The sequence below is a fragment of the Sceloporus occidentalis genome, unplaced genomic scaffold (assembly GCF_023333645.1).
Source record: "Sceloporus occidentalis isolate IW3139 unplaced genomic scaffold, rSceOcc1.0.p SCAF_2, whole genome shotgun sequence".
Taxonomy (NCBI): domain Eukaryota; kingdom Metazoa; phylum Chordata; class Lepidosauria; order Squamata; family Phrynosomatidae; genus Sceloporus; species Sceloporus occidentalis.
Window position 1 is genome coordinate 242,449,476 of NW_028316982.1, and position 24,988 is coordinate 242,474,463.

The 24,988-nt window shown below is 40.0% G+C and overlaps 1 protein-coding gene across 6 annotated transcripts in view; it reads right to left on the reverse strand.

Moving 5' to 3' along the window:
- The window catches only part of FRY (FRY microtubule binding protein), a 279,770-nt gene that overhangs the window by 36,793 nt on the left and 217,989 nt on the right, over nt 1-24,988 (reverse strand). For all 6 annotated transcript variants that reach the window (XM_089512531.1, XM_089512527.1, XM_089512529.1 and 3 more), the window contains 11 exons: nt 24,819-24,940; nt 23,781-23,968; nt 20,370-20,464; nt 16,884-17,491; nt 12,614-12,711; nt 12,344-12,514; nt 10,965-11,105; nt 9,091-9,270; nt 7,545-7,706; nt 6,485-6,559; nt 4,897-5,067 (listed from right to left, as the gene is read on the reverse strand). In XM_089512531.1, coding sequence (XP_089368657.1) covers nt 4,897-5,067; nt 6,485-6,559; nt 7,545-7,706; nt 9,091-9,270; nt 10,965-11,105; nt 12,344-12,514; nt 12,614-12,711; nt 16,884-17,491; nt 20,370-20,464; nt 23,781-23,968; nt 24,819-24,940 — 2,011 coding nt within the window. The remainder of the gene's footprint in view (nt 1-4,896; nt 5,068-6,484; nt 6,560-7,544; nt 7,707-9,090; nt 9,271-10,964; nt 11,106-12,343; nt 12,515-12,613; nt 12,712-16,883; nt 17,492-20,369; nt 20,465-23,780; nt 23,969-24,818; nt 24,941-24,988) is intronic.

The window sequence follows — 24,988 nt, forward strand, 5'->3', positions numbered from 1 at the left end:
ATAATAGCCTTCTGGGACTCCCATTACCATTTCTCAATTGTTTGCTTCCCACCTGTTCCTTGAAAGCTTTGTTCCTTCAGTGGTGGGATAGTCTTTTGAACTTTCTTTGGTCTCATAGTTTGGCTCCATAATTAGCTATATTTATTGATCACTCAGAGGTTCCATCCTTAGATCAGCCCTACCCCCACAACAGTAATTAGGTGTCATTTTTAAGGGACTCTAGTCTGTCACTGACCACTCACTCATAGACACCAGAATGTTCTCAAGCTCAAGCTTCCCCTAAGATTAGGCTGGTGGGGGGACTGTGCCCCCCTGATATGATCTGGAAAATTGGACAGCAAGATTCCTATATAGTTTAGTCTCCTCTTCAATTATCAATCAGAATTCTACTAAATTACCATCTATAGATGGTACATGACCCCAACTAGGCTTGCTAACATAACCAAACAGGGTAATCCAATTTGTTGGAATTGTAAGAAAAAAGGTGGCTCCTTCTATCATCTTTGGTGGCAGTGTAATGCAGTCAAAAATTTTTGGAAACTGATCCATAAGAATATAGTTCGTACTCTAAACAAAAATATACCCTTGACCCCAGAATTATTTTTACTGAATATAACTGATGGAATACAAGACAATTTGGTTCAAGATGAATTAAGTACTGTACTTGATTATCTGCTGAAGAAGCTTAGTATACACAATGAAGTAATTGTAATAAGATAAAGAAAGTGAAGGATTTAAAGATGATGGAGAATGTACTTAGGAGAATTCTTAGTATAGAATAGACTAAATAGAACATATATAAGAGATACAAGAATATGACAATTTGAGCAACGAGGATGAAAGTCTTAGGATGTGTGAGGATGAGTTAGAGTTGTATGATAGATGATAGTGTAGATGTAGAGGTAATTAGGCGACAGTAGATGGTAAGATGGTAAATTGAGTTCCTTTTTTTCCCCCATTCTTGCTAGCAGGTATTGGGGGCTGGGGGAGGGAAAGGGGGGTGAGGAATACGTAGAATAAACTATATAGTTTATTTGGAACGACTTGGGAGGGGAAGGGTAGGGGTGGATGCTATGTTTGTGTATGTTGGTTGGATTTGTAAATATTTGTACTATTTGTATTAAAAATTTAATTATTAAAAAAAAGATGAATTAAGTACTTTACTATACATGATTACGGCTGCTCAATTGATTTGGGCAAAAAATTCGAAATCCCGCAGAACCCCAACAATAAGGGAATGGTGTTTGAAGCTGAATGAACTAGAGACCTCGGATATGATATCAATGTCAAAAAACAATAGAACTTTGCAACAATATGAAGAGAAACGGGTTAAGATCTCAACTCTATGGGAAAACAGTTGTAATGATGCATGATAGATAGATTCAAATTTTTTTTGGTTTTTTAAACGTTATCTTCTCTTTTCTCAGTGTTATATTTTTTTACTAAGTGATATCTGTATAAGTATGTAATTTTTTTCTTTTTTCCTTTGTCTCATAATAAAAACTTAATAAAAAAAAGAAGTCTACTAAATGATCAGGCACTAAGGAATATTACAACAACTATTGTCCTTGAGCCCTCCTAGGAATAACAAAGACTACCTGCAATCTGCACACTTGCTTGAGCGTAAGCTACACTGAACCCTTGGAGTGCATTTCTAAGTACACATTGTGCTTGTAAGAGTCTTGCTATTTTAAAATGTTTGAATGATAATGGATGGGAAAGTAATTTTAAAGTAGGCAAAATTAATAACCACCTGCCTACTTGGATGGGAGACTCTCTTTTAATAAATAAATAAAATAAATAAATGCACACAGAAAGCTAGCATGTTCAGGAGAAAACTAGCTATACTTCAGGATAGTTGCATCTCTCATCCTCAAACCTTGAAGGATAGATGAGAGCTGCCTTACAATGGCTTCAAACAGATGGGGCAAAAGGGTGGCCATTGGGCCATGTCTGGGGGTAAGATGTTTACAAGACCCATGCCCCTAACATGGCTGGAAGCTGCCCTGAGACCGCCAAAAAGGAGCGGGGGAAAACTTGCTCTTTTTCAGCAGCCCGGATCGGGGCTGGGCACATGCAGTCACCACAGTTCCACAGCGGTTAGGGCAGAAGCAGCCTCTGGCTCCTCCTTTTGCCCCATGTGCTTGAGGCTAATTACACAAATTATTAGTCCACATAGTACATTAGTATCTTCCATGACTGGTAGCAGTTTGAAGTCTAAAGTAAAGGGCTTTCTCATTCCTGCCCCTTTTAAATAAGGCCCTTCTAACTGAGATTCAATTTATTACATCTGGAGCCTAATAATTAATAAGCATGTACCCTATCCTGAGTTATACTCAATGCACAAGAATAGAATAATGTGCTGTTGCTCATGTTAAATGTGGTATATAAAATGTTAAGTAGAAATGTATGATCAGAGCTTAGAAAAGTTACTTTTTTGGCTGGGAGACTTGGGGGTTGCAATCCAAAGAAATATGTTTTCCAAGTTCTATGATTAATACATATAAAGATCTAAAAGAGGGGGGACTTATATGGCCTGCCAGCACTGTGTAATCTTTTGAGGAGTCCACAGCCACCCTAGGGATACCCCACTCTACTACATTTTTTTGGGCAAATAGGTTTTCATGTGAAAAAACACTCCCTTCTATTTTAAAGTGTTTTGAATTCCTTTTGCAGTCCCTTACCCTATTAAAACAGGGGGGAAGCCACCAAAGTTGACCAGAAATGATGCAATCCCATTTTTGGTTGTGTTGGTACGGTACAGCCCTGAGGACAGACTAAAATAGCATACTGCAGCTCTCCAAGCTGTCAAGCATCTTCTACATTTGAAACATTTTTAAAAAACCTGATATCGTTCTAGAAACTTAACTCACTTAAAGACTAGGATTCATTCACAATAAAACTAGCCAGGCAGTTGTTGGTACAATTATAATGGTCACTGGTCTCAAAAGTGATGCCAAGCAAGCCAACTACCAGGTAACTTTCCTGATGCTGCCACTCCTTTAAGCTTTCAAATTAAACCCTCTTTTGTTCTTGCTAAGTAACACTGCTGTGAAATGCAGGTCAATTTTGGAAGAGGCCAGAAAGAGCAAATTGTCACACATGCTTTGTGCTTCTGCTCTCACTATATCTCCTCAACACAGTCTGCAGGAGAAGGGGAATGTTATCTGCAGCAAGGATGTGACATGGGAGAAACCACACAGGTGAGACTGGTTGTCCAAAATTCTTCTCCTTTTTGTGACGTTGAAGGCTTTCATGCCAGCATCCATAGTTTTTTTGTGGATTTTTTGGGCTATGTGGACGTGTTCTGGAAGACTTTATTCTTGATGTTTTGCCTGCATCTGTGGCTGCAATCTTCAGTGGTTGGTGGTCCATAGACATATGGGTACATATACTGTGTGACCCTTGGTTGGACCCCTCTTCACTGTATCCTTGTTTCCCCTCCTACTCATTTCCTGCCATTTGTCTGTCTAGAAAACAGTGGGGCACAATGCCACTGAGCACCATCTGGTATCCTACAGCATCTAAAGCTGCCTAATGCAGATTCTTTCTGGTCAAACAGAAATAGTTATTCCCAGAGGGAGCATATCTACATTACCAGTAAAAAAAAATTAAAAAAGAAAGAAAACACAAGAAATCCAAAAGAAGCACAGTGCCCTTCATATGTATGATGTAAATTGAATAATATGACCTTGCAGCAATGATAGTTAAAGATGAACTGGCAGGCTTTTACCTGCCAAGACTTGATTTCAGGCCCTCAGGCTTCTGTTTTTCTGTTACAACAGCTGATGGAATTGCTAGCACGTAGAGCACAGCAGAAAGTGCATCATGATTTACTTCTAAATGCTGCTGGTTTTTATTGTGTTTATGTTGAGCAAACATCACGTGTGCACACATGTACACATGGGTCTTTTTGAAAGATGGGTGATGAAATAAACCAGATGACTGGAAAACTATTTCTTGTGTAATAGACTCATGAAATTCAAAGTTGGTATTCTGTTAATGGTTCAGCTTTTCAAACATTTGGATATACTGAATCTTTAAAACTACCATGCTTCATTTAAAATAATGGAAATCTTAGACTCATAGAATCATAGAATTGGAAGAGACCACAAGGGCCAAGCCCAACCCCCTGCCGTGCAGGAAATCACAATCAAAGCATCCCCGACAGATAGCCATCCAGCCTCTGTTTAAAGACCTCCAAAGAAGAAGACTTCACTACACTCCAAGGGAGTATTTTCCACTGTCAAACAGCTCTTACTGTCAGGAAGTTCCTTCTAATGTTTAGGTGGGACCTCTTTTCCTGTAGCTTGCATCCACTGTTCCGGGTCCTGTTCTCTGGAGCAGCAGAAAACAAACTTGCTCCATCCTCAATATGATATCCCTTCAAATATTTAAACAGGGCTATCATATCACCTCTTAACCATCTCTTCTCCAGGATAAACATCCCCAGCTCCCTAAGTCGTTCCTCATAGGGCATGGTTTCCAGACCCTTCACCATTTTAGTTGCCCTCCTTTGGACACACTCCAGCTTTTCAACATCCTTTTTGAACTGTAGTGCATTTTTGGATTGTGGTGCCTCTTAGCATTTTTATGTAGTTCTGAGGAATGTTAATTTCTAGACTTTCAATAAGACAATGTTAAAATATATTTTTAAAGGAAATGAGAAAAAAGTGTATGGCTTGAACTTAAGGAAGGGTGTGGTAAGCTGCCAAGCTTTATGCTACTTCATTAACAGTGCTGGAAGCATTCTCCCAAAGTTCATTCTCAATCATGTTTACAGCTGTTCAGTTAAGCTTTCGTTAAAACATACAGCAAACATTATTGTTGGTAGTTATTATAGTGTGGTGTAATCTGAAGCAACAGCAAAGTTTTTTCAGTGATAATGTACTGTACCTCTCCATCCTCCAGCTCCACATCTAGGAAATCGAAATCCCTAAAGACTCTGAACTGCTGCTCGCTGTTTGAGTCATCCATGTTTTCCTGCTCGCGTGTTCCGTCCTCAGAAGCTACCAGACTTGTTTGGTGCTCAATCAAATCCAGATCTCCACATGAAGAAAAAATTACCTATAAATCAAAAGGGTTTTTCTTTTAAGAACTGTTTCTCTGTGGGTCTTTCTGTTAGCAAAAGTCTAATAGGCTATTCAGAAGACTGTATTTTCAGTACACACCTAATTCCTTCAGTGGGTATTTTTAGAAGATTCCCTTTTATTATTTATGTTGGACAGGTGCCTTCAGATTAAACTTGTACAAAGACGCAACTCTGAGCTGCAGGAACACGTCCAAACTACTTCTAATGGATGCAGATTGATGATGCCGTAACGTGTATATGCATTTATGGGAACAAAATGCAACTGCAGAAAGGGCAGGGAGATGAATCAACTCTTTTCCCCTGCCTAAGTTGTTACAAGTGAAAACATGTTGATAGATTAGGCAGCATTATGTATTAGATGTGCTTCACAGAGGAACTATTCTACTGCCTTTGTCTGAGAGACTTAAAGTGCACATGGAACTAACAGGCTCCATTTACTGAAATAAAATGTGACCAGTTCTTAATTGTTCAGCCAATATTTTCATTACATAACAAGCTGCCTGAATCTGTACAACACTGCTGCCAAGACACAAATGTGTATGTTTTAAAATGGAATTGCCTACTGCCTGGCTAAGGACAAAAGGATTAGCTGGGAAAGCCTCTCCTAGTCAAATTTTGTGGCCAGCACCCATTTCGGAAAGAATGTGATTCCATTAATGTTACCACCAGGGGTGCCAAGAATACTGATTAAATTACTGAAATACTGAATAACCTCAGGCTTTCCCTCCTCCGTGTTACCCTGAAGTTTGCAAACAATGCATTGTAGAAGGTAACACCAATAGAAAGAGTTACTTTTGGGGCAAAGGTGGTCAGCTCAATACTTTTGTGATGTGTGTGCTTGTCCAAGACTATTACAACAAAACACTAGGGGCATTATCGCATGCAAAATCTGCAACAGGTTACATGCGGTTTGTAACAATCAGTGACGGATCTTATCGCCCTGCCCCGTTCCCCGGGAATAGGCAGCCCGTATCAAATCTGGGTTTCTGACGCCGCTTTTCAAGAATGGAATTTTCCCGTACTTAAAAAGCTTCCAGAGAAGCCCAGGTTAGATACAGGTTGCCTACTGCCCAGGCATAGGGCAGTGCAATAAGATCGGTTACTGACAGTTATAACATGCATGTTACCTGCTACAAATTTCACATGTGATAATCTCCTCGGTAATTTCTTTCCAGAAGTACAGATGGACATTTTTTTGTTTGAAACCTCCTTTTGTTTCAGAAGAAATTTCTGAATTTAAGCTTATTTTTCCACCTGAAATTTGTTAAAAAGAACTAAAGGCATTTTGTTGTGGGTGTGGGATCTACCTGAAGCTGCAACCTTGAGATAGCATTTAAAACTTGCCATCTACATTAATTATGCATCAACTGTAAGAAAAAATACAGGACTTACTGAAGGATTTTTGCTTAAGCCAACTTCTTGACCACACAGAGTAAGGACGTGTACCAACTTTTCTTTTGTTCTTTTCTTTAAACAGAAAAAGAGAGGGAGAGAGAAAGATACTTTAAGGAATGTGCATATATCAGTGACTGAACAATAGGAAAAAAAGTAATTTAATATTTAATAATAATAATAATAATAATAATAATAATTTATTTATATTTCGCTTTTTCACAAAAGAAATCAAAGGAATCAAAGCAGATTACAACAACATAAAATAACACAGCATACAGTTAAAATTACAATTAAAAGAAATAATCTCGGAACCCAGCCTGCCCCCCAATCATACAAAACTTAGATGCAAACCATAAAATGAGATTAAACAACAAATAATATAAAAACATGCCGAAGCAAACATAGTAATATCCAGATTGAGTCTCCTTTATCTGAAATGCTTGGAACCAAAAGTAATTTAGCTTGAAGGTAATCTTATACATAATGTTTTTAGTAATTTTGTGCATGAAACAAAGTTTATGTATACTGAACCATCAGAAAGCAAAGGCATAACTATCTCAGCCATCCCTGGGGACAATTCTAGATTTCTGCATTCCGGATAAGGGATACTGAGCCTGCGTTCCTCCTGATTTAGCCAAACCTCACTTGTGTGTTTGTGCCTTCACAAGTCATCTGTCGACTTATAATGACCCCATGATTTACATAGGATTTTCTCGGACAAAGAATACTCAGGCGGGGTTTTGCCAGTATTTTCCTCTGAAATACAGACTACAGCACCTGGTATGCGTTGGCATCTCCCATCCAAGTACAAACCAGGCAGGGCTGGTCCTTCCTAGCTTCCAAGATCACATAGGATCTGCTGCCTTCTGGGTATTTAGGTCACTCATTTACATCTTCTTAAGAATGACTGGTAAGTGGACTGACTCAAAAGGTACTAGTTCATCCAGCTCAACCCATGTAATATTGATGCATATATTGAAAAACCCCAAATTGTGTGGTTTTAGTTTTTTTTTTAAAAGAATGGTGCATCATTGTAACAACTGGGCAAATATTTTACCTGGGAATACTGGGGCCTTTTCCAGCTAACAGGAACAAGGACATTGGAGTTAGACCCAGAAGATGTTGAAGATGTGCTGCGAGTGACAGGCATTATTCTCGGTTTTCCATCTCGGCCTGAAGAACTTTGTAACTCATCATATCGTCTTCCAATAATCGGTGTCTTCAAGGAAAACAACAATAGAATATAGAACATTTCAAAGTGCTTTGCCACAATCCTTACAACAATACCACAATGCAGATCAGCATTCTTGGGAAAGTAGGGTGAACAATAACTTATCAAAGGCTAATTAGTACTAATTATGACTGAAGTGCACATTAATAATTCAAACTCTCACTGCATTTAAGAGAGCTAGGGATAAGAAATATATCACCACCATATAATTTACTGACATTTTTATTTTCCAAAATATGTAATTTACCACTTCTTCCAAAGCCACAATCTCTGTTTTTATTGTTGTATATTGTATAAACTTTGCTGTTGCCCGCCTCGATCCTCAAAGTGGAAGAGGCGGGATATAAATAAATATTTTATTATTATTTATTAATACTTAAAATGTTGTCCTCACTGACATTAATGGATTTGTGTTCACTGGATCTAGATTGTAAGAGAATGTCATTTTTTGGAGTACCATTACTATTTTTGTTTTATTTTACTCACTAGATGCCTGTTTTGAGGCCAGTATACTGTGGTGGTTTGAGTGTTGGACGACGACTTGAGAGACAAGGAGCCGAAGCAGATGGCCAGAAAGGATCAGTCTCTGGCCGCGTTTGGCCCAGGACTGCAGTGATTGCATGGCCTGCTTTCAAAGCAGGCTGCCACCATGGTCCCAAACAAGCTGCCGCCAGGAGTAGATTGAATCCGCTCCTTTTTCCAGTGGCTTGGAGCTACCTTTGACCTGTCTGTTCAAAGGTTCAAATTCCCGCTTGAACATAAATACCCTCTGGACAACATTGGGTATGTTGCTTCAGAGGGCAATAGTATCCCAATTTGCTTAGATATCATTGCAGACAGAAATGTTCCAGCTGCCTCATGAAAAACAGTACTTTCTGATATAGAGGTATTTAAGGTGATGTAATGAAATCTGATATATTTATGTATTAGATTAATATGGAACAATAAAATGATAAAATACATTATTTTTATTCTTTTGGCATTTCATTATTCTGAACTATGTTTTATTCTGTTTGCTTTTATTGTAAACTGCTTTGAGATTTTAAAAATGGAAAGTGATATAAATGTTCTTAAGTAAAACAAATAAATATACCAGTTTATATTTTTTTCCTTTTCTTTAGCTTTCATAACAAACAAACGAACAAAACAAGCTTCATTTATATACTGCTTCATACCACCTAAGCAGTGTCTAAGCGGTTTACAACTGTAAGCTAATTTACCCCCAACAATCTGGGTACTCATTTTTGCGACCTCGGAAGGATGCAAGCCTGAGTCAAGCTTAAGCCCTTTTGCTGGTCTTGAACTCGTAACCTTGTGGTTTTGTAACAATGTACACTGGACAATAACATTTTTTTTAAAAAATGCAGGTTACCTCAGAAATATCAAAATGGAATTCTAATGTTTTCCCGGGTAGTTCCTTGGAAGCATTGTTCCATACACGATGGATTTCCATTTTTGAAATATCACTATGCTGGTAGGAGGGCAAAACCAGACTTGCTGAGCGTGAAACTACCAACTTCAGTATATTCAAAGCTTCTCGCCAGTGAATGCTCTGGAAACAAATATCCACAAAAACAATATTTTGTTATATGTTAGTGGAAATAAAATCTATTACGAAGCTTTAAAAACATCATCTATAAATACAACAACTTACTATTAAACAATTTAATTGTAATGAATTTGAGAGCCCAATAATAATTCTAGTTTGATATATAACTGGGGTTTAGCAAAATATAAAAAATGGATACAAACTTTGGTAAAAATAAAACTGGAATCATGCTACAGTGTATTCTCAGCCCTTAATTTTTTCTCCAAGTAAATAAAGAAGAACATTATGTGCTGCTATCTGCCATAGAATTTGACATCTGGACATTTTCCCTTTCCTTAAAACAATTTCTAGTTATTGTGCTTCTAAAGAAAAGCAAGTGAAGTTTGGATACTGCTTGGTGAAGGGTCTGCTTTTTCTGAGAAATCCACTGCATATAAATATTCTTCTGATTAAATGTCAATATGCTTGAAACATGTTGGGATTTGTTCCGCAATATATGTTGGGTGGTGCTGTGCACCACCGCCGCCAACAACACTGCTGCGGGGCTCAAGACCTAGTGGTGCTCGGGGCCTGGTGGTGGTCACTGCCACTGCTGCGCTCAAGGTCTGGTGGTGGTCGCCGCCACCAAGCAGCACTTGGGGCCTGGTGGTGGGTGCTGCTGCTCGCCGCGCTTGGGGCCTGGTGGTGCTTGCCACCACCACGCTTGGAGCCCTTTCCGGCTGGGGGCACGGTAAGGGCTCCAAGCCATGCCTACAGACTATCTGATGTCAGATAATCCGGAACGTCGGATTACCGAATGTTGGATAATTGAGACTCTACTGTACTTAATTCTTCTCTTCCTCCTACATATGAGAATTATTTTGTGTGTAACAAAGTGTTAGGAGAGACCAGCAGACTTTGTGGAGTACAAAATTACAGGGGAATCCCAATAAATGGTCAGAGCTGCCATTTCTGAAGCTGTGCTGAGCAATTGCCCTGCTCCCCCTGGGCTGCTCCTTCCCACTGTAAGCAGTGGGAAAGGCAATTCTTTCCTTGTTGAGGCTGGAGGTGGCAGATACTGTGGACCCAGAGCCTTGCCCACACCATGCCCCCATCTTCTTTTCTCTCCCTCCTAATGTCAAAGCTCCATTGGAAAGATAAGGGCTGTGTAAAGAATCCACAGGGGCAGGATTCCATATGTGACTCTGAGGGGGATTTCCAATCTATCCTATTTTTCAAGGAGACTATCCCAGGGATCACAAGAATGCATGCTGCTGTTTTTGTCTTTGGTGGCCATTCTCTGATCCCCTTAGGTTTAGCATTATTAGTGTGTACCAGTAGAGGAAAAATATACGCTATCTGGCAATACACACACACACACACGATTGAATTCTGCAGCTCAATGCAAGTTCAGAATTTGGATTTAATGTAGATTTGGAATTGGCTAGCACAACACATGTGCAGTATTGACCAGAGCATAACTCAGTGCATTATTAGGTGGAGATAACCTACTAGTACAACACGATTTCAAAGTACAGGAACCCTCTCTTTTCTGATTGATCAACAAACTATATATATTCACCAATTTTAAACTGAAGAACAAGTTTGTGGTTTGCTGCTTAGTAAAAAGTGCAGTGGACAGCCAGAGCTCTGAAGTGAGTTAATTAGTGAGTTAATGCTGGTTTTGTACAGGCTCTATAAATAAACACTAAACTCACCTGCACATATTTTTCGATGGTCTTTAACACTTCCATGTTAAACTGTTTTACAGGAATGCCTGACAGGTCCATATAACTAAGAAGACTATAGATTATCTGCAAAAGTGACTGTTGCATACTAGGTAGCCCTTTTTCTAGTAGCTGTGAAAAAAATTAAAAAAAAAAAGCAAATTTAGAAACTTTCTTAAACAATTAATGCTAATGATGCTGTTACACAAGCCAAGTAACTAGTTTGGATGTATAATGACTGCAAGCTAGAATCCTAGTGTGCTCTGCTATATACAGAAATGTGATATAAGAGAGAGAGAGAGAGAGAGAGAGAGAGAGAGAATCACATATGGTCTTCATGAATGGCAATTAAAACATAAAAAAACCCTTTTATTTCTAGAATTAGGAAGATTAAGAAAAAACAGAAGAACAAGATAATAATTATTAAAGCAAATAGATTATTATTACCACCATTTTCCTCCATAGAAAAAATTGTGCAAAACCAAAAATGCTTCCTATGGTGGAAAATGATATATATGTTTCCTTTCTATGGAACGTTATCAAAATTACCAGACTATGTCTGGGGGGAAAAAGCCTATATACAAAAACTGAATTTGTTCATGAACATCCTAGTTTGGATATAGAAGTAATACAATTATGAATACCAAAATTAAATTTTGGTACTCCACAAAAAATAATCACAATAATAAAGCTGAGTTTACCCAAATGCTCCTTTTACCTCAATTGAACATATTAATTGAACCCTTTGCCTTAATTATTCACACTACTTTTACACAAACACACACACAGACAGATGCACCCTGTGATGTCACTGAGCAACTTTAAGAGGATGTTTATCTCTCTTCTTAACTTGGCATCCCAGGGAATAAATACCTCATAACCTAGCATTATTCCAGCATTAAATCTCAGGTTAGTAGAAAATTGATAGTTTAGCCACTACCTACTACATTACTGAGCAGGAGGATTCAAAACCACAATTCCCATTAAACTACTATTCCCATTAAAGATCCAGATGGATCACCAAGATATAACTCTGCAACCTTCCAATCAATAACAATCACAAAGATTTTTGTATTCTAGTAATTACACTAATAATAATAATAATAATAATAACATTTATAATAACATTTATTTGTATCCCGCTATCAGGTTGCAAACTAATTTAATTTAAAAATATATGTTCTTAAATTTCTGTGAAAGATCCCTTTGCACTCTGTGAAACATATCTTCCATGCCATCTAACACTATAGATATATAAATTTCCTGAAGCAATTTCTTTAATGCTATTTAGACATACAGTATTGCCCCTAGTCTTTCAGAAAAAGATTGGTGAGCAGCAGAAAGAAAAGGACTGACTAGTAAAAACATACCTCAGCCAAATATGTAACCATGTTTAGTGTAATATCTGCAAATGCTTCATGAAGGTAACGGCAGACAACGTTCACCCAGGTTGCACAGTCTCTTGTGTAGCTATGTGTTTTATAAAGAGTCATCACATGTGCAAGATTTGATAGCTTTGGGTTCTTTTCTTCTAGACAAACCTAATAATAATAATAAAAAAAATCAGACTGTGTTATGAGTAAAACAAAAGTAATCCTGGGATTTAATAAAATCCATGTAGTACTAAACACAGATGGTACCTGAGCAATTCTCTCTGCTATATCCTTGCAGAACTGATTTGGGCCATCAAAGTGTTGAATTAAATGAGGAAGGAGGCATAAAACATTCAAAGGGAATCCTGCATCAAAAAAGGAGAAATGCAGAAAGGAATGAATATTATAGATTTGAAAGCATATTGTATGCTATCATAATAAAGGCACAGAGCTATATCCAATTATCATTGCAGAAGCACTAAGGCCTGTTGTCCTAGTGATTCTGCATTTTCAAGCCTAGCATAAGGGTGGTATCCAATATCAACTGGTAGTATGCAATACAATTTCACTACACAGGAAGTTATACAATTAGTTCTACAACCAGTTGCACCTTCTTTTGTACATCTGGTTGCCCAGCCCCTTGAACAAACAGATAAGATTCTGCACAACCACTTGCACAACAGTGTAATCCAATGAACTAGCAGGGGTTTTCACTCCTATAGCATTAAACAGAACTGATTTTTCAAGGGAAACAGGCCTTGTACTTTTATTTGTCATTTTTGTTGTTTTAATTGGTTTCAACATTTAATAAGGTTTAATTGCTTTTTTACATGTATAAGCTATTAATTTTTAATTATGTTTGTTTTAACTTTTGTAAGCTGTCTTGAGTCTCAAACTGAGGAAAAAGTGGGATTTAAATAAATATAACAACAGTAATAGCAACAGCAAGAATTTTTTTTGTGTTTTTTTTCCAGGCTATGTGGACATGTTTTAGAAGAATTTACTCCTGATGTTTCGCCTGCATCTTCAAAGAGCAGCAACAACAACTGATTTAGATTATACACTTTTTTGTTATAAACATAAAAAAACCAACAATTTTTGTTATATATACAAACAAGTGGGCCAAGCATACAATTTCAATATATTATATTCTTGCTTGGTTCCTAAGTAAGGAAATGCTACCTGGTGTTATTTTCAGGGTCATTCTGCATTTCTATATATGACTTTCTATATATGTTAATTAATATTAATACGAAATATTGTTTATAATAGCTGCACCTAACAATCCTAGCCCCATAATTCCACAGACTTACCTTTACTGCAAAGCAAAATGTGTGCTACCTGGTTTCACTTTACTAACCCTTACTTCTTAATAGAAGAGTTTTCTGTATGTTTAATACCCCAAAAGAAGGAAGCAATCAAGCACTGATTGCACTGAAACTTGGATTTATTTTAATGGGGAATTGGGAGACAGAAGGTTGGCTTGGAAAATATTATTTGGTTCATTGTAACATTCTTTTTCACTCTTACAAGGCAGCTGCAAGGAAGTGAAACAAAATGCGCTGCAGTTTGAAAGTGAAACAAAATGCAGCTGCTTGTCCCAACGTGCTCCAAGACTGGGAGAGTGCTGCTGTCATCTCCCAGCACCTCAGTCTGCAGCATCTCAGAAACCCTTCAGTTAGTGTGCTTCCTGATTTAAGAAATAGGGTTTTGGCCGCATCCCACAGTAGCTCTCCAGGAGACCTTGAAGTGCTGCCCCCCTGCTTCCACAGTAAATAAATAAATACATCTTTTTTTTCAGGCTCAAATAGTCCCAAGTACCCTCTAGAGAACATGCAGGCATGTTTGGGGGTCTTTCTGGGCTCCTAAACGTAATATTAAGGATATCTATCTATCTATCTATCTATCTATCTATCTATCTATCTATCTATCTATCTATCGACCACTGGGAGACCCTAGAGGCAACGAAGATGGCCCTTGGGGGCTGCATGTGGCCTATGGGCCACACCTTCCCCACTCTTGTTCAGTATCAATAAATCATTTTAAAGTGGCTAACATGGAGTAAATGGGACCCAACCATTTTTGAAGCCCACACCTAGCCCCACCACTGAATATGCCACTGCAGGAGTGGTGATGTGCCCTGCAATTTCCCTTTAAAATAAGGCTCATGGAAAGTGCCCATTTTATTTTCAAGCTGAATCACTCCTGGAAGGTGCCCAAAACTGTAATGGCACTTAAAAGCAAATGCATCCACTTCAGATGTCATGTTTTATAGGGAAATTGCAGGGGGTTGTGCTACTATTGTAGCTAGTTGGCAGCCGAATGTAGGCCCAAAATAGATGGACAAAACAAAGTGCCTTCTGGGTGCTTTGGGGGCATGTCATTCAAACTGTGTCGAGACCACCTAAGGCGTCCCAAACCCAGCCACAAAAAGAGCAGCAAAAAATTTGCTTCTGCCAGTGGTCCATTTGGGACTGCGGCTAGGGTTGCCATAAGTCAGGACCTCCAAACCAGGACAAATGTAGGACAACATTTTCAAATGTAGGACACTTTTATAAAAATGGAGGACACAAAAATTGCTGTTTTTTAAAATATATATATATATAGGGTTAGATAGAAGGGGGGTTAAATAAGGGGGTTTGAGAAAGGGGGGCTATAGAAGGAGGGCTAGACAGGGTACCTAGAGGGGGTTAGGGTTAGATAAAGAGGAGTAAGATAGAGAGGGGTTAGAGGGGGGCTTAGAAGAGACTTAAATAAGGGAGTTAGATAGAGGGGGGGGGGTTAGAGAGGGCTTAGATAGTAGGGGGTTAGATAGGCTTAAATTCTAAAGCACCAGAGTTGTTCTCTCTGCAGGGCTCTCAGACTACATACTGCAGAAATAAACCAGTCTGACAGTACTTTAACTGCCCTGGCTCAATGCTATGGAATTCTGGGAAATGTAGTTCGTTGTGGCTCTAGAGCAGAGCTCTGCTTGTTCAGTGCCAGGAGCTGATCTGCCTGTGTAATTTGGCTATCTGTGAATTTCACAAACCGCTCGGATTCCCAGTGATTGGGCGGTATATAAATCTATTATTATTATTATTATTATTATTAAATAAGGGGGTTAGAGCAGTGGTTCCCAAACTGTGTCCTTTAAGAGATTTTGGACTTCAACTCCCAGAAGCCTCAGACATGTTACTCAATAGTCTGAGATTCTGGGAGCTGAAGTCCAAAATTACTTAAAGAGCACAGTTTGGGGATCACTGGGTTAGAGAGAGGGGGGAGTAGATAGAGAGGGGTTTAGATGGACAGAAGGAGGTAGATAGAAGGGGGTTAGAGAGGGCTCAGTTAAAGTGGGGTAACAGGGGGAGAGGGAGTCAGAGAGAGGGTTAGAAAGGAGAGGGGTGTGTGTTTGGGGGGGCCTTGGGGAGGGGGCTTCCAATGCCCAACGGAGGCGATCCTGGGGGGAGCCTGAGGCCCAGGAGGGGCCTGGAAGGTGCCCTCTTGCCTCTCCCGGGTGCCAGCCCCTTCCTCCTCTTCTGAGCCTTGCCAAGGCTCTTCCTCCTCTTCCTCTCCGACGGCTGGGTCCCTGAGGCGCCCCTCCCCTTTAGTGAGGCAGCTCTCCCGGCACTTCAGAGCCCCTTCCTTGCAAGAGCAGCAGGAGGAGGAGGGCTGGGGGGGCAGGGGTTCCAGGAAAGGGCCCTTTCCTTCCCCAGGCCAGGCTGCCCCAGAGGCCATGGCCCTTTCCTCCCCTCTCCCAGCTGGGATGGGCAGGGGCCACTGCTGCTGCTGACCTGCCTGGCCCTGCTCCTCCTCGCGCCTTGTTGCCCTGCCTGACTAAGCCTGCTCCTTGGGAGGGCTGGCCAATAGGGGCAAGGCAGAGCAGCAGAGCCCTCCCCTGCCAGCTCCAGCCCTGGCTGTTGCGCTCATCACAATATAGGGATGCAGCAGGGCCAGGAGCCGGGCAGCCACCCGAGGGCATGACGGGACCGGGAACACCCCCTAGAAAGCGGGGGAGTCACGCCTCCCACCGGGTTATGGCAACCCTAACTGTGGCAGAGGCTAGCCTTCGGACTACGGCGTTCTGTCACCATGATCCTGCAGCAATCAGGGTGGGATCAGGGCAGCTTCTGGTCGCTCCTTTTGCCACGTCTGCATGACCCTGTAATTCTTGATGTATTTGGGGTGGACAATCCAAATTGTCCAAACCTGCTTTGGGGGGGGGGGGGGGGAGAGGAAATACAAAACTGCAGCTTTTCACAGAAGCCTGGTGACTCCATTAATATGGAGTTTAGCCTGTTGCCAGACTTGGAAATTATCAGCCAATTGTACTGTATGAATATAACATAGGCTGAAACAGTCAGGAAAAAAGTGTTGCCTTTGGGCCAATCCAGAGGCTGGTCCTAATTATAGGCTCTGTTTGACCCCATAATTACCATCATAGTCTATAGAAATACTTTAGCATTATGTGTAGAAAAATAAAATAGTCTATTGCTCTTATATTTTTAAAAGTCAATATAAGAAATCTATATGCAAATTAAACATATACTGGTCTCACCTATAGCATGGGAAGAATCCACCATGGATACTCGTGATACTGGTGTCAACAAACTGAAGAGCTGTAATGTAAGGTCAGTGGTAGTAAGGGAAGTGAAACCTTTAAGCAGTAGATGCTGGAGGCCTGAGAAATCTGTCCATTTTAGCTGTCCTTGTAGCTTTTCTAATTTTTCTCTGTTTTCTACTTTGTCCAGTGGCAAATGAACAAGTAGTTTATTCAGCAGTCTTAATGCCATTAAATATTCAAACTCAAAATCAGATTCCATCAAAGCCACAGCAACCCAGAAGATGGTTGCCAGCAGGTTAGTCGGATTGTTAATATTATTAGGATCTGTAAGACTATCTTTTAAAGAGGAGGAGCTCCTAGTTTTGGGGGACAGGCCCTGCTGAGTGCAAGCCTGTATCCTGTCCAGTGTGGCACTGCGAGGAGGATCAGAGGATCTGTCGACATCACCAAACTTTTTTGGCACTGAAAAGCTCCTCTGGTGTCGGCTGCGCTCAGCAGTTGTTGTATTGCCACCTGCAGCTCCTGGATTCACATTCAGCTGTCCTGTACTCTTTCGATTTGCAGTCAGTTTTGAACTTGATGTCAAGTCTGGTGAGGATGATCTAAGGAAAAAAGTAATCAAAAGAAAGAAGGATTTCAACTGTACCCATCAACTGTACAGTTTTCACTGAGGGGGATAAAAAAAAGCATTATCTCTTTGATAAGAATTTTTAAGCAACGAACTCAAAATAATGGAACTCAATCAAACTGATCAGATACAGCCTCATTCATTTCAAAATTAGGGAAACCTGCACTTATACAGTCGGCCATCCACATTCGCGACCTTGAAACTCATGGTTTTGATTATTCACAAGGCCAAGGCCATTAATGTGGGCATTTCTACTCACTTTCCCTGCCTGGTCTCTCCTTGGGCAGCCCAGGGAGAGATAGGGGAAGTGAAGGCAGGAGGTGTCTCCCCCCCATCCTTCTCCTCTGCAATCCTCTCCTTGGGCTGCCTAGGAAAAAGTGGGGAGGAGAAGGCTCTGGAGCAGCCAAGGCACCTCTTGCCTTCTCCTCCTTGATCCTCTCATTGGGCTGCCCATAGAAAGGATTGGGGAAGCAATGGGTCTCAGAGGGGTCAAGGCAATTCTTGCCTTCTCCTCCCTAATCCTCTCCTTGGGTTTCCCAGGGAAAGGATCGGGGAGGCAAAGGGTCTCAGAGGGGCCAAGGCAAATCTTGCATTCTTCTCTCTGATCCTCTCCTTGGGTTTCCCAGGGAAAGGATAGGGGAAGCATAGGGTCTCATGGCACCTCTTGCCTTCTCCTCCCCACTCTCTCCTTGGGCTGTCCAGGGAAAGAATAGGGGAGAAGGGGCAGGGATCCAATTGAAGGGACAGGAGGGTGGGGAAAAAGAAGCATGCAGCGCTGCTCCTCTTCTGCCACTCACCCTTCCCTTTAACTGGCTTCTAAGTGGGGGTGGGCTGGGCTGGAGTTATTCACGGTTTTTCCATATTCACGGGGGTCTCATTCCCCTAACCCCTGTGAATATGGAGGGAGGTCTGTATAAAGAACTAGCATACTGTAGTGGTTATAGTATTACACTAAAAGTCTGTGAAGCAGAGTTGAAATCTTGCTCAGCATGGAGATCCGCTGGAAAAGACTCTGTCTCTGCCCAAGAGAAAGACAATGGCAAACCCCCCCCCCCACTTTGAACAAATATTGCCAAGAAAACTCTGTGGTATGTTCATCTTAAAATAATAATTTACCATAATACAACACTGCATTTTGCCATTTGTAAAAATTATAAAATTATTTATCCCAGCCGTGCAGAGGGAAAGAGAGGTACTGAGGGTACTGAAGCTTTGTCTTTATAATACAAAGCACAATGAGACCCCAAAATTAGAACAGACCTTCCCAAATTTCACCTAATACAATTTATTGACATCATATTGATTCAGTGACTCAAGTGTAGATATGAAGGTACTTACAGGGATTTCTACACATGGGGAAAGAATAAACAGGAACTAGTCTTGTTAAGTCAATTGTTGAGATGTGCTTTGGAATTGCAGTGAGATTATATACCATATATACTTGACTTTAAATTAACCTCATGTATAAGTCAAGGGCACGTTTTGGGACCAAAATTAGGGATTTTGATATGACTTGTGGATAAGTTGAAGATAAAATTTAGGAGCATGCAGCAAAGGATGTAAAAGACAATGTTTACTCTCTTCATACATGTCTTATTCAGATCCTTCTAAGCCCAATTCCTCTTGGCACTCTTTTGAGGGAAAGAACCAAAACAGTGCCACCACTGGCATTTTCCCACCCAAGCATTCAAAAGGCAAGTAGCAGCATCATGGTAAAAAGAGCAGAGGGGGCTGGTGCTTCTTTTGGGTGCTCCCAGGATGAATTAAGCTTTTACCTTTCGCCACTCTACTCAGAGAAGGAGAAGCGTTAAAATACACTACTTAAATTGACCCGTGGATAAATTGACCCAGCTTTTTGGGGTCAATTTTTTGATAAAAATTTCTCAACTTATACACGAGTATATATAATAAGCGTTGCTATGTATCTTCAAATCATTTTTTACTTCAGTCAACCTTAAGATGAACCTAATTGAAATTGAAAAGGGTGGGTAAATTACAGTGTAAAGAGGGCGAAGGGGATAAATTATAGGCCAATAGAATGTACTTTGATAATGGGTAGCTGACTGAAGTACTCATTCCATTGCCTGTAACATGGGGGGGGGGGCGGGGAGGAGGTTCACCTTGCCCTCAACTTTACCACTGCTACTGGAAGGCTTTATTTTAATGTGTTAGCTGTTAGCAGAAAATATTAAAATGGTAATTATAGTTGCATTGCTTTTTCCTATTAAATTCAAAAGAGCTATAGACTTCAGTGGGTGGAAGTTATTGTAGAAGTAATAACTGGAAATAGAGTTGAGATCAAGGAAAAGGACCCTGATGGGGACAATATTAGATACTCTCCTTTCCAAAGAGGAAGAAAGTGCACACAAGGACAAAACAAACCACAATAATAAATAATAGGCACCTGGTGCCACCTGACTTTAATTATTATTTATAGATCTGAAGCAGAAATTCAGAATAGTTCTAAATATCTTCTAACCACTCCTCATGGACTGTTTGGCTAGAGCCATGTGTTTTGTGTAGTCTTCTGGCTCTCCTTTTGAGCTGGGCAAATAATCTAGTTTCACAGTGTCAGTGCATTCTAGCTACACTCTTCAGCTGTACATTGCTTAAAGGATTTCCTATTGTCCTCTTCTCTTATAATGCTCATATGCCTATTTAGATATATTATTTGACATATAATAAGAGTTGGCTGTGCTACTAAATTAGATTACTTATGTGTTGTTCATTTCAGGACATGAATTTGAGTGAAATTATCTCTGTTCTTGTGGAACTAAATCTGAATTCTTCATCAATTAGCTGAGTGATGTTTCACTGAACGGAAATTTATAATGAAAAGGAAACAATCTTACCGAGACAAAACTGTCAAAAGATCACTGTTCTTCAGGCAGTCATATAGATTATCCACTGTAGCCTCTAAGGTAAGAAGGGCTTCCATTACATAGCCCTGCCAAAAATACAAGAAGCAGGTTATTTAACTATCAAGGCTCAGCTATTGTCAGTAATATTAACCATCATATGTGTGTCTAATCCCAGTATTTTTTAATTTAATGTTGCTAATCAAAGTTGCATTTATATGACTTGTTGAATTAACTGCGGAAGAGACATGACACGATGATTACCCCTCTGGATATTTTGTTAATCAGAAAAAATAACAAGCAAACAAGCAAAGGAATTACTCCTAGTTCACTAACTCAAACTCTGTGTGAATGGCAGAACTGAAGGTCAGTGCACATAATTAAATATTGTTGCATCTCTTTTGAAAATCTCGCTTCTGATGAATGGGTTGCCTGAATCATTTGCCATGAGCAGAACCTGGAATTCTGCTGTCCTCTGCATAGGTTCATGTATTTATTTAGGTTTGTTTGTTTTTTTTGTTTAATTTTAGTCTGTCTTTCTTCCAGCACAGGATTTTAGGCAGTGTATAACATTTTAAAAACACAATACATCTAAAAAACTCTTAGTACCAAATTTAAAACACAATTAAACCAAACATTTATTTAAAAAAACCCAAGTTAAATCAGTTTTAAAATCCTATTCAAAACATAAGATATGTTTCTTCAGATAATCAGGATCCAAATTGTTTAGGGCTCTAACGGTTATAACTAGAACTTTGAATGTTGCTTGGAAATGGATTTGTGGCCAGCGAAAACTGGCAGGGAGATCCGTGGTATTCCTTTTGGTTTCCTATCAAAATACTAACCGGACTTGATCCTGCCTAGCTTCTGAAATTAAATTTGATTTGTTCAGGATGGTATGGTGGTTCCATTTGTCTTTAGAGGTTTCTGGCATATTTTGCCATAGTGAAGGGCTCTCCAGGGATCATGTCTTCTGTACTTTGCCAGCATTAGGCCGAACAATTAACTTAATGTATTTGACTCTTCCCTGACTAAGTGTTACTCTTGGACGAATACTATGCTCTACCAGAACACAGAACAAAGACATACAGTTGGTAAGTGTTACAGACAAGTCACCAGAGTTATATAATTTCTTTACTTGTAAAAAGACTTTTATATAGTAAACAAAATTCAACATAGGGTTTAAAAGACAGAATTTCAATCATAGCACATAACTAAAATACAGAGCCAGTGTGGTGTAGTGGTTTGAGTGCTGGATTTGGTCAAGAAACCCACTGGGTGACCTTAGGCAAGTCATATGCTCTCAGCATCAGGGGAAGGCAATAAATGGCAAATCTCTTCTGAACAAATCTTGCCAAGAAAACCCCATGATAGGTTCACCTTAGGGTCCCCATAAGTTGAAAACAACTTAAAGGCACACATCAGCAACAGCAACAGATAACTCAAATAACAAGTGTTGCAAATATAACATATTTTCATATAAATACAATAATCTCCCTTATTAAATCTTGTAGCATAGGCCCTGTGGGGCTTTTCAGTTAGGAAAACCCTGGTTCTCTCTCTCTCTTTCTGAAATTTTTTACAGGATTTTGTTATTGCAAAAGTTTATTTCCCTCTAAGACAGGGGTGCCCAACTTGGAAGGATGTAGGGGCTGAAACTAAGGTTGGCTAGGTTGTTCGAGCCGCCAATAAGTTTAGGACAGTGAAATGTAGGATATTTAGGTGCAATCATAGAATCGTAGAGTTGGAAGAGACCACCAGGGCCATCCAGTCCAACCCCCTGCCATGCAGGAAATCCAAATCAAAGCATCCCTGACAGATGGCCATCCAGCCTCTGTTTAAAGACCTCCAAGGAAGGAGACTCTATCACCCTCCGAGGGAGTGCATTCCACTGTCGAACAGCCCTTACTGTCAGGAAGTTCCTCCTAATGTTCAGGTGGAATCTCTTTTCCTGTAGCTTGCATCCATTGTTCCAGGTCCTGTTCTCTGGAGCAGCAGAAAACAAGATTGCTCCCTCTTCAACATGACATCCTTTCAAATGTAGGACATTCAAACAAAATGGAGGGCATGACCAAATAAAAGCTGGAAGCATAAATGTAAATCCATACTTCTTAGCCATGCTCAACATGGAGGACATTGTGGAATCCCTCCCCCTGGACAGGAAGGCTGAGATGGGGGACATGTCCAGGAAAAAGAGGGAAAGTCTGGTCACCCTAAAGGACAGGCATCCCCTCCCTCCTTTCTTTTCTCCCTCCCTCCCTCCCTCCTTTCCTTCCTTCTTTACTTCCTTGCTTCTCTTTTGGGGCATCCTCCTCCTGCTGACTATTTGGCCCCAGGCCTCCAGAAATCCTTTGGTGGGCCACAAGTTGTGCACCCCTGCTCTAAGACTTCTAAGGCTGAATTACTCTTGCTTCTTGACAATCTCTGAAATTACAATTATTGGTAGTGTTCCTCACACAAGGCAAGGTTTAGGTATGTATAATCTCAATATAGTTTTGGACCACATTCATTAGAACCTTGGCTTTCTGCTTCACCTGAAAGGTGTCTGCCTACCTGATATTATGTGATGTTTTTTCTGACTACTACAAGAGGTGTTAAGAAATATATGTGACTGGATTTTTATTGCAAGTCTCTTTACTGGAATATTTTGTATTCTCTTTGAAGGGATGTCATATTGAGGGGGGGAGCTAGCTTGTTTTCTGCTGCTTCAGAGACTGGAACGCAGAGCAATGGATGCAAGCTGCAGGAAAAGAGATTCGACCTCAACATTAGGTGGAACTTCCTGACAGTAAGGGCTGTTTGATAGTGGAACAAACTCCCTTGGAGTGTAGTGGAGTCTCCTTCCTTGGAGGTCTTTAAACAGAGGCTGGATGGCCATCTGTCAGGGATGCGTTGATTTAGGTTTCCTGCATGGCAGGGGGTTGGACTGGATGGCCCTTGGGGTCTCTTCCAACTCTATGATTCTATCAGTGTCACTCTGCACTACTGCTGCTACTCAATAGCTTACCTTCACTGTGTTGTGGAATTTGGCACATTTAGTCTGGCTCCTCAGCAAAAGCCTGTCTGACATGGGAGAGCTTATCAGTACAAACCTTATCATCAGCATTGCCTCTTGCCTCACAGGAAAGGTAATGGCATTGTAGGAACACAGAGGGTATTTTTGATAGTAGCAATTCATGGCTTGTGCCACAATCTGCTCCTACTCTTTCTTCTCCATCATCTGTATCCAATTATGCAGTACATTTTGTGCAAACGTTCCATGCTCCAACCCAGTCATATTTAGGTAGATTTAAAAAGTCTGTTATTTGAAACCCTGAAGAACTGCTGCCAGTCAGTTTAGATAACCTGGATGAAACAAAGCGCTTCCCATGTTCCTATGAATAAAAGGCAATAGAACATTTGTACCTGAATCTCCTCTCCATGTTCCCCTATAACTTCCACTAATCTTGAAAGGAGATCTGACAATGCATGTGCAGAAAGAGGCTGCTTTAGCGCCCGAAATATCTGGAAAGAGCGGCCAGCATAATGTCTTGACGAGCTGGAGAGAGCTGTCTGCAAAGCAATCTCACTAAGATGCTGCTCCAAATGAAAACCTAATCAGTAAAAACCAAACAGGATTAATACCTCAAAACATTCACAAATAGATGTTAATGTGTAACACTACAACCTTTGATTTACAGTTCTTACTCTTAAAAGTTTAGTAGCATTTGTATATGTGTGTGTGTATGTGCATGTACAGTTATATAAAGGGACTGTATTCAGTCAGTGAAAACAAACTCAAAAAGTACAAATAAAGTAGGTCTTTGATATCTGCTGGGGTTTGTTTGCAGGACTCATCATAGATACCAAAATCCATGGATACAGAAGTCCAATTAAATATAGAGGACAGGAGAATGGTGTCTCTTATATTAAATGGAAAAATTAAGGTTTGCTTTTTGGATTTTTTTTTTTTGGGGGGGGGGATATTTTCAAGCCATGGATAGTTGAAACTGTGGATGCAGAATCCATGGATAAGAAGGGCTGACTAGTGATAATTATCTTGACAGTGCCCATCAACAAATCAAGTTTGGAGGTAACATAGATATCCTTGCCTTAGTAAGTAATTACAAGTAATGTAATTAAAATATCCCACTCCCCCTACAGTGACATCTATGAAAGAAAGGAAGTCTTTATTATTACGAAGGGCAACCAGAAACAAAGGGTCAAGTTCAGAAGGCTAGTCAAAGACATTTTCTCCCTCTGTTAGTAACATTTTTTCAGTCTCATAATTATAAACAAAAGTAAAAAAGTAAAAGCTCTCAAATTTTATTACCAGGCATGGCAGCATAGCCTTACTTACATTTGCTTTGAGATAGAAAAACACACCATGGATTGTCCAATACAAAAACATTTGTAAGAGTTGCTCCTTCTGTAAAGGTCATCTTAAAAGCAATTATTCAATACCTGACTTGGAATCTTTAAAGACAGACACAACATGGCGCAAGAAATTGGTGAGCTGCTCTGCACTCTTTGTATTCTGGTTCTTGGGAGTGATATCTTCATGGCACCAAAGTGGACCAAATGCCCTTAAAAGAAGAAATTGTACATATATTGCATGTTAAAATTAAGTAGAT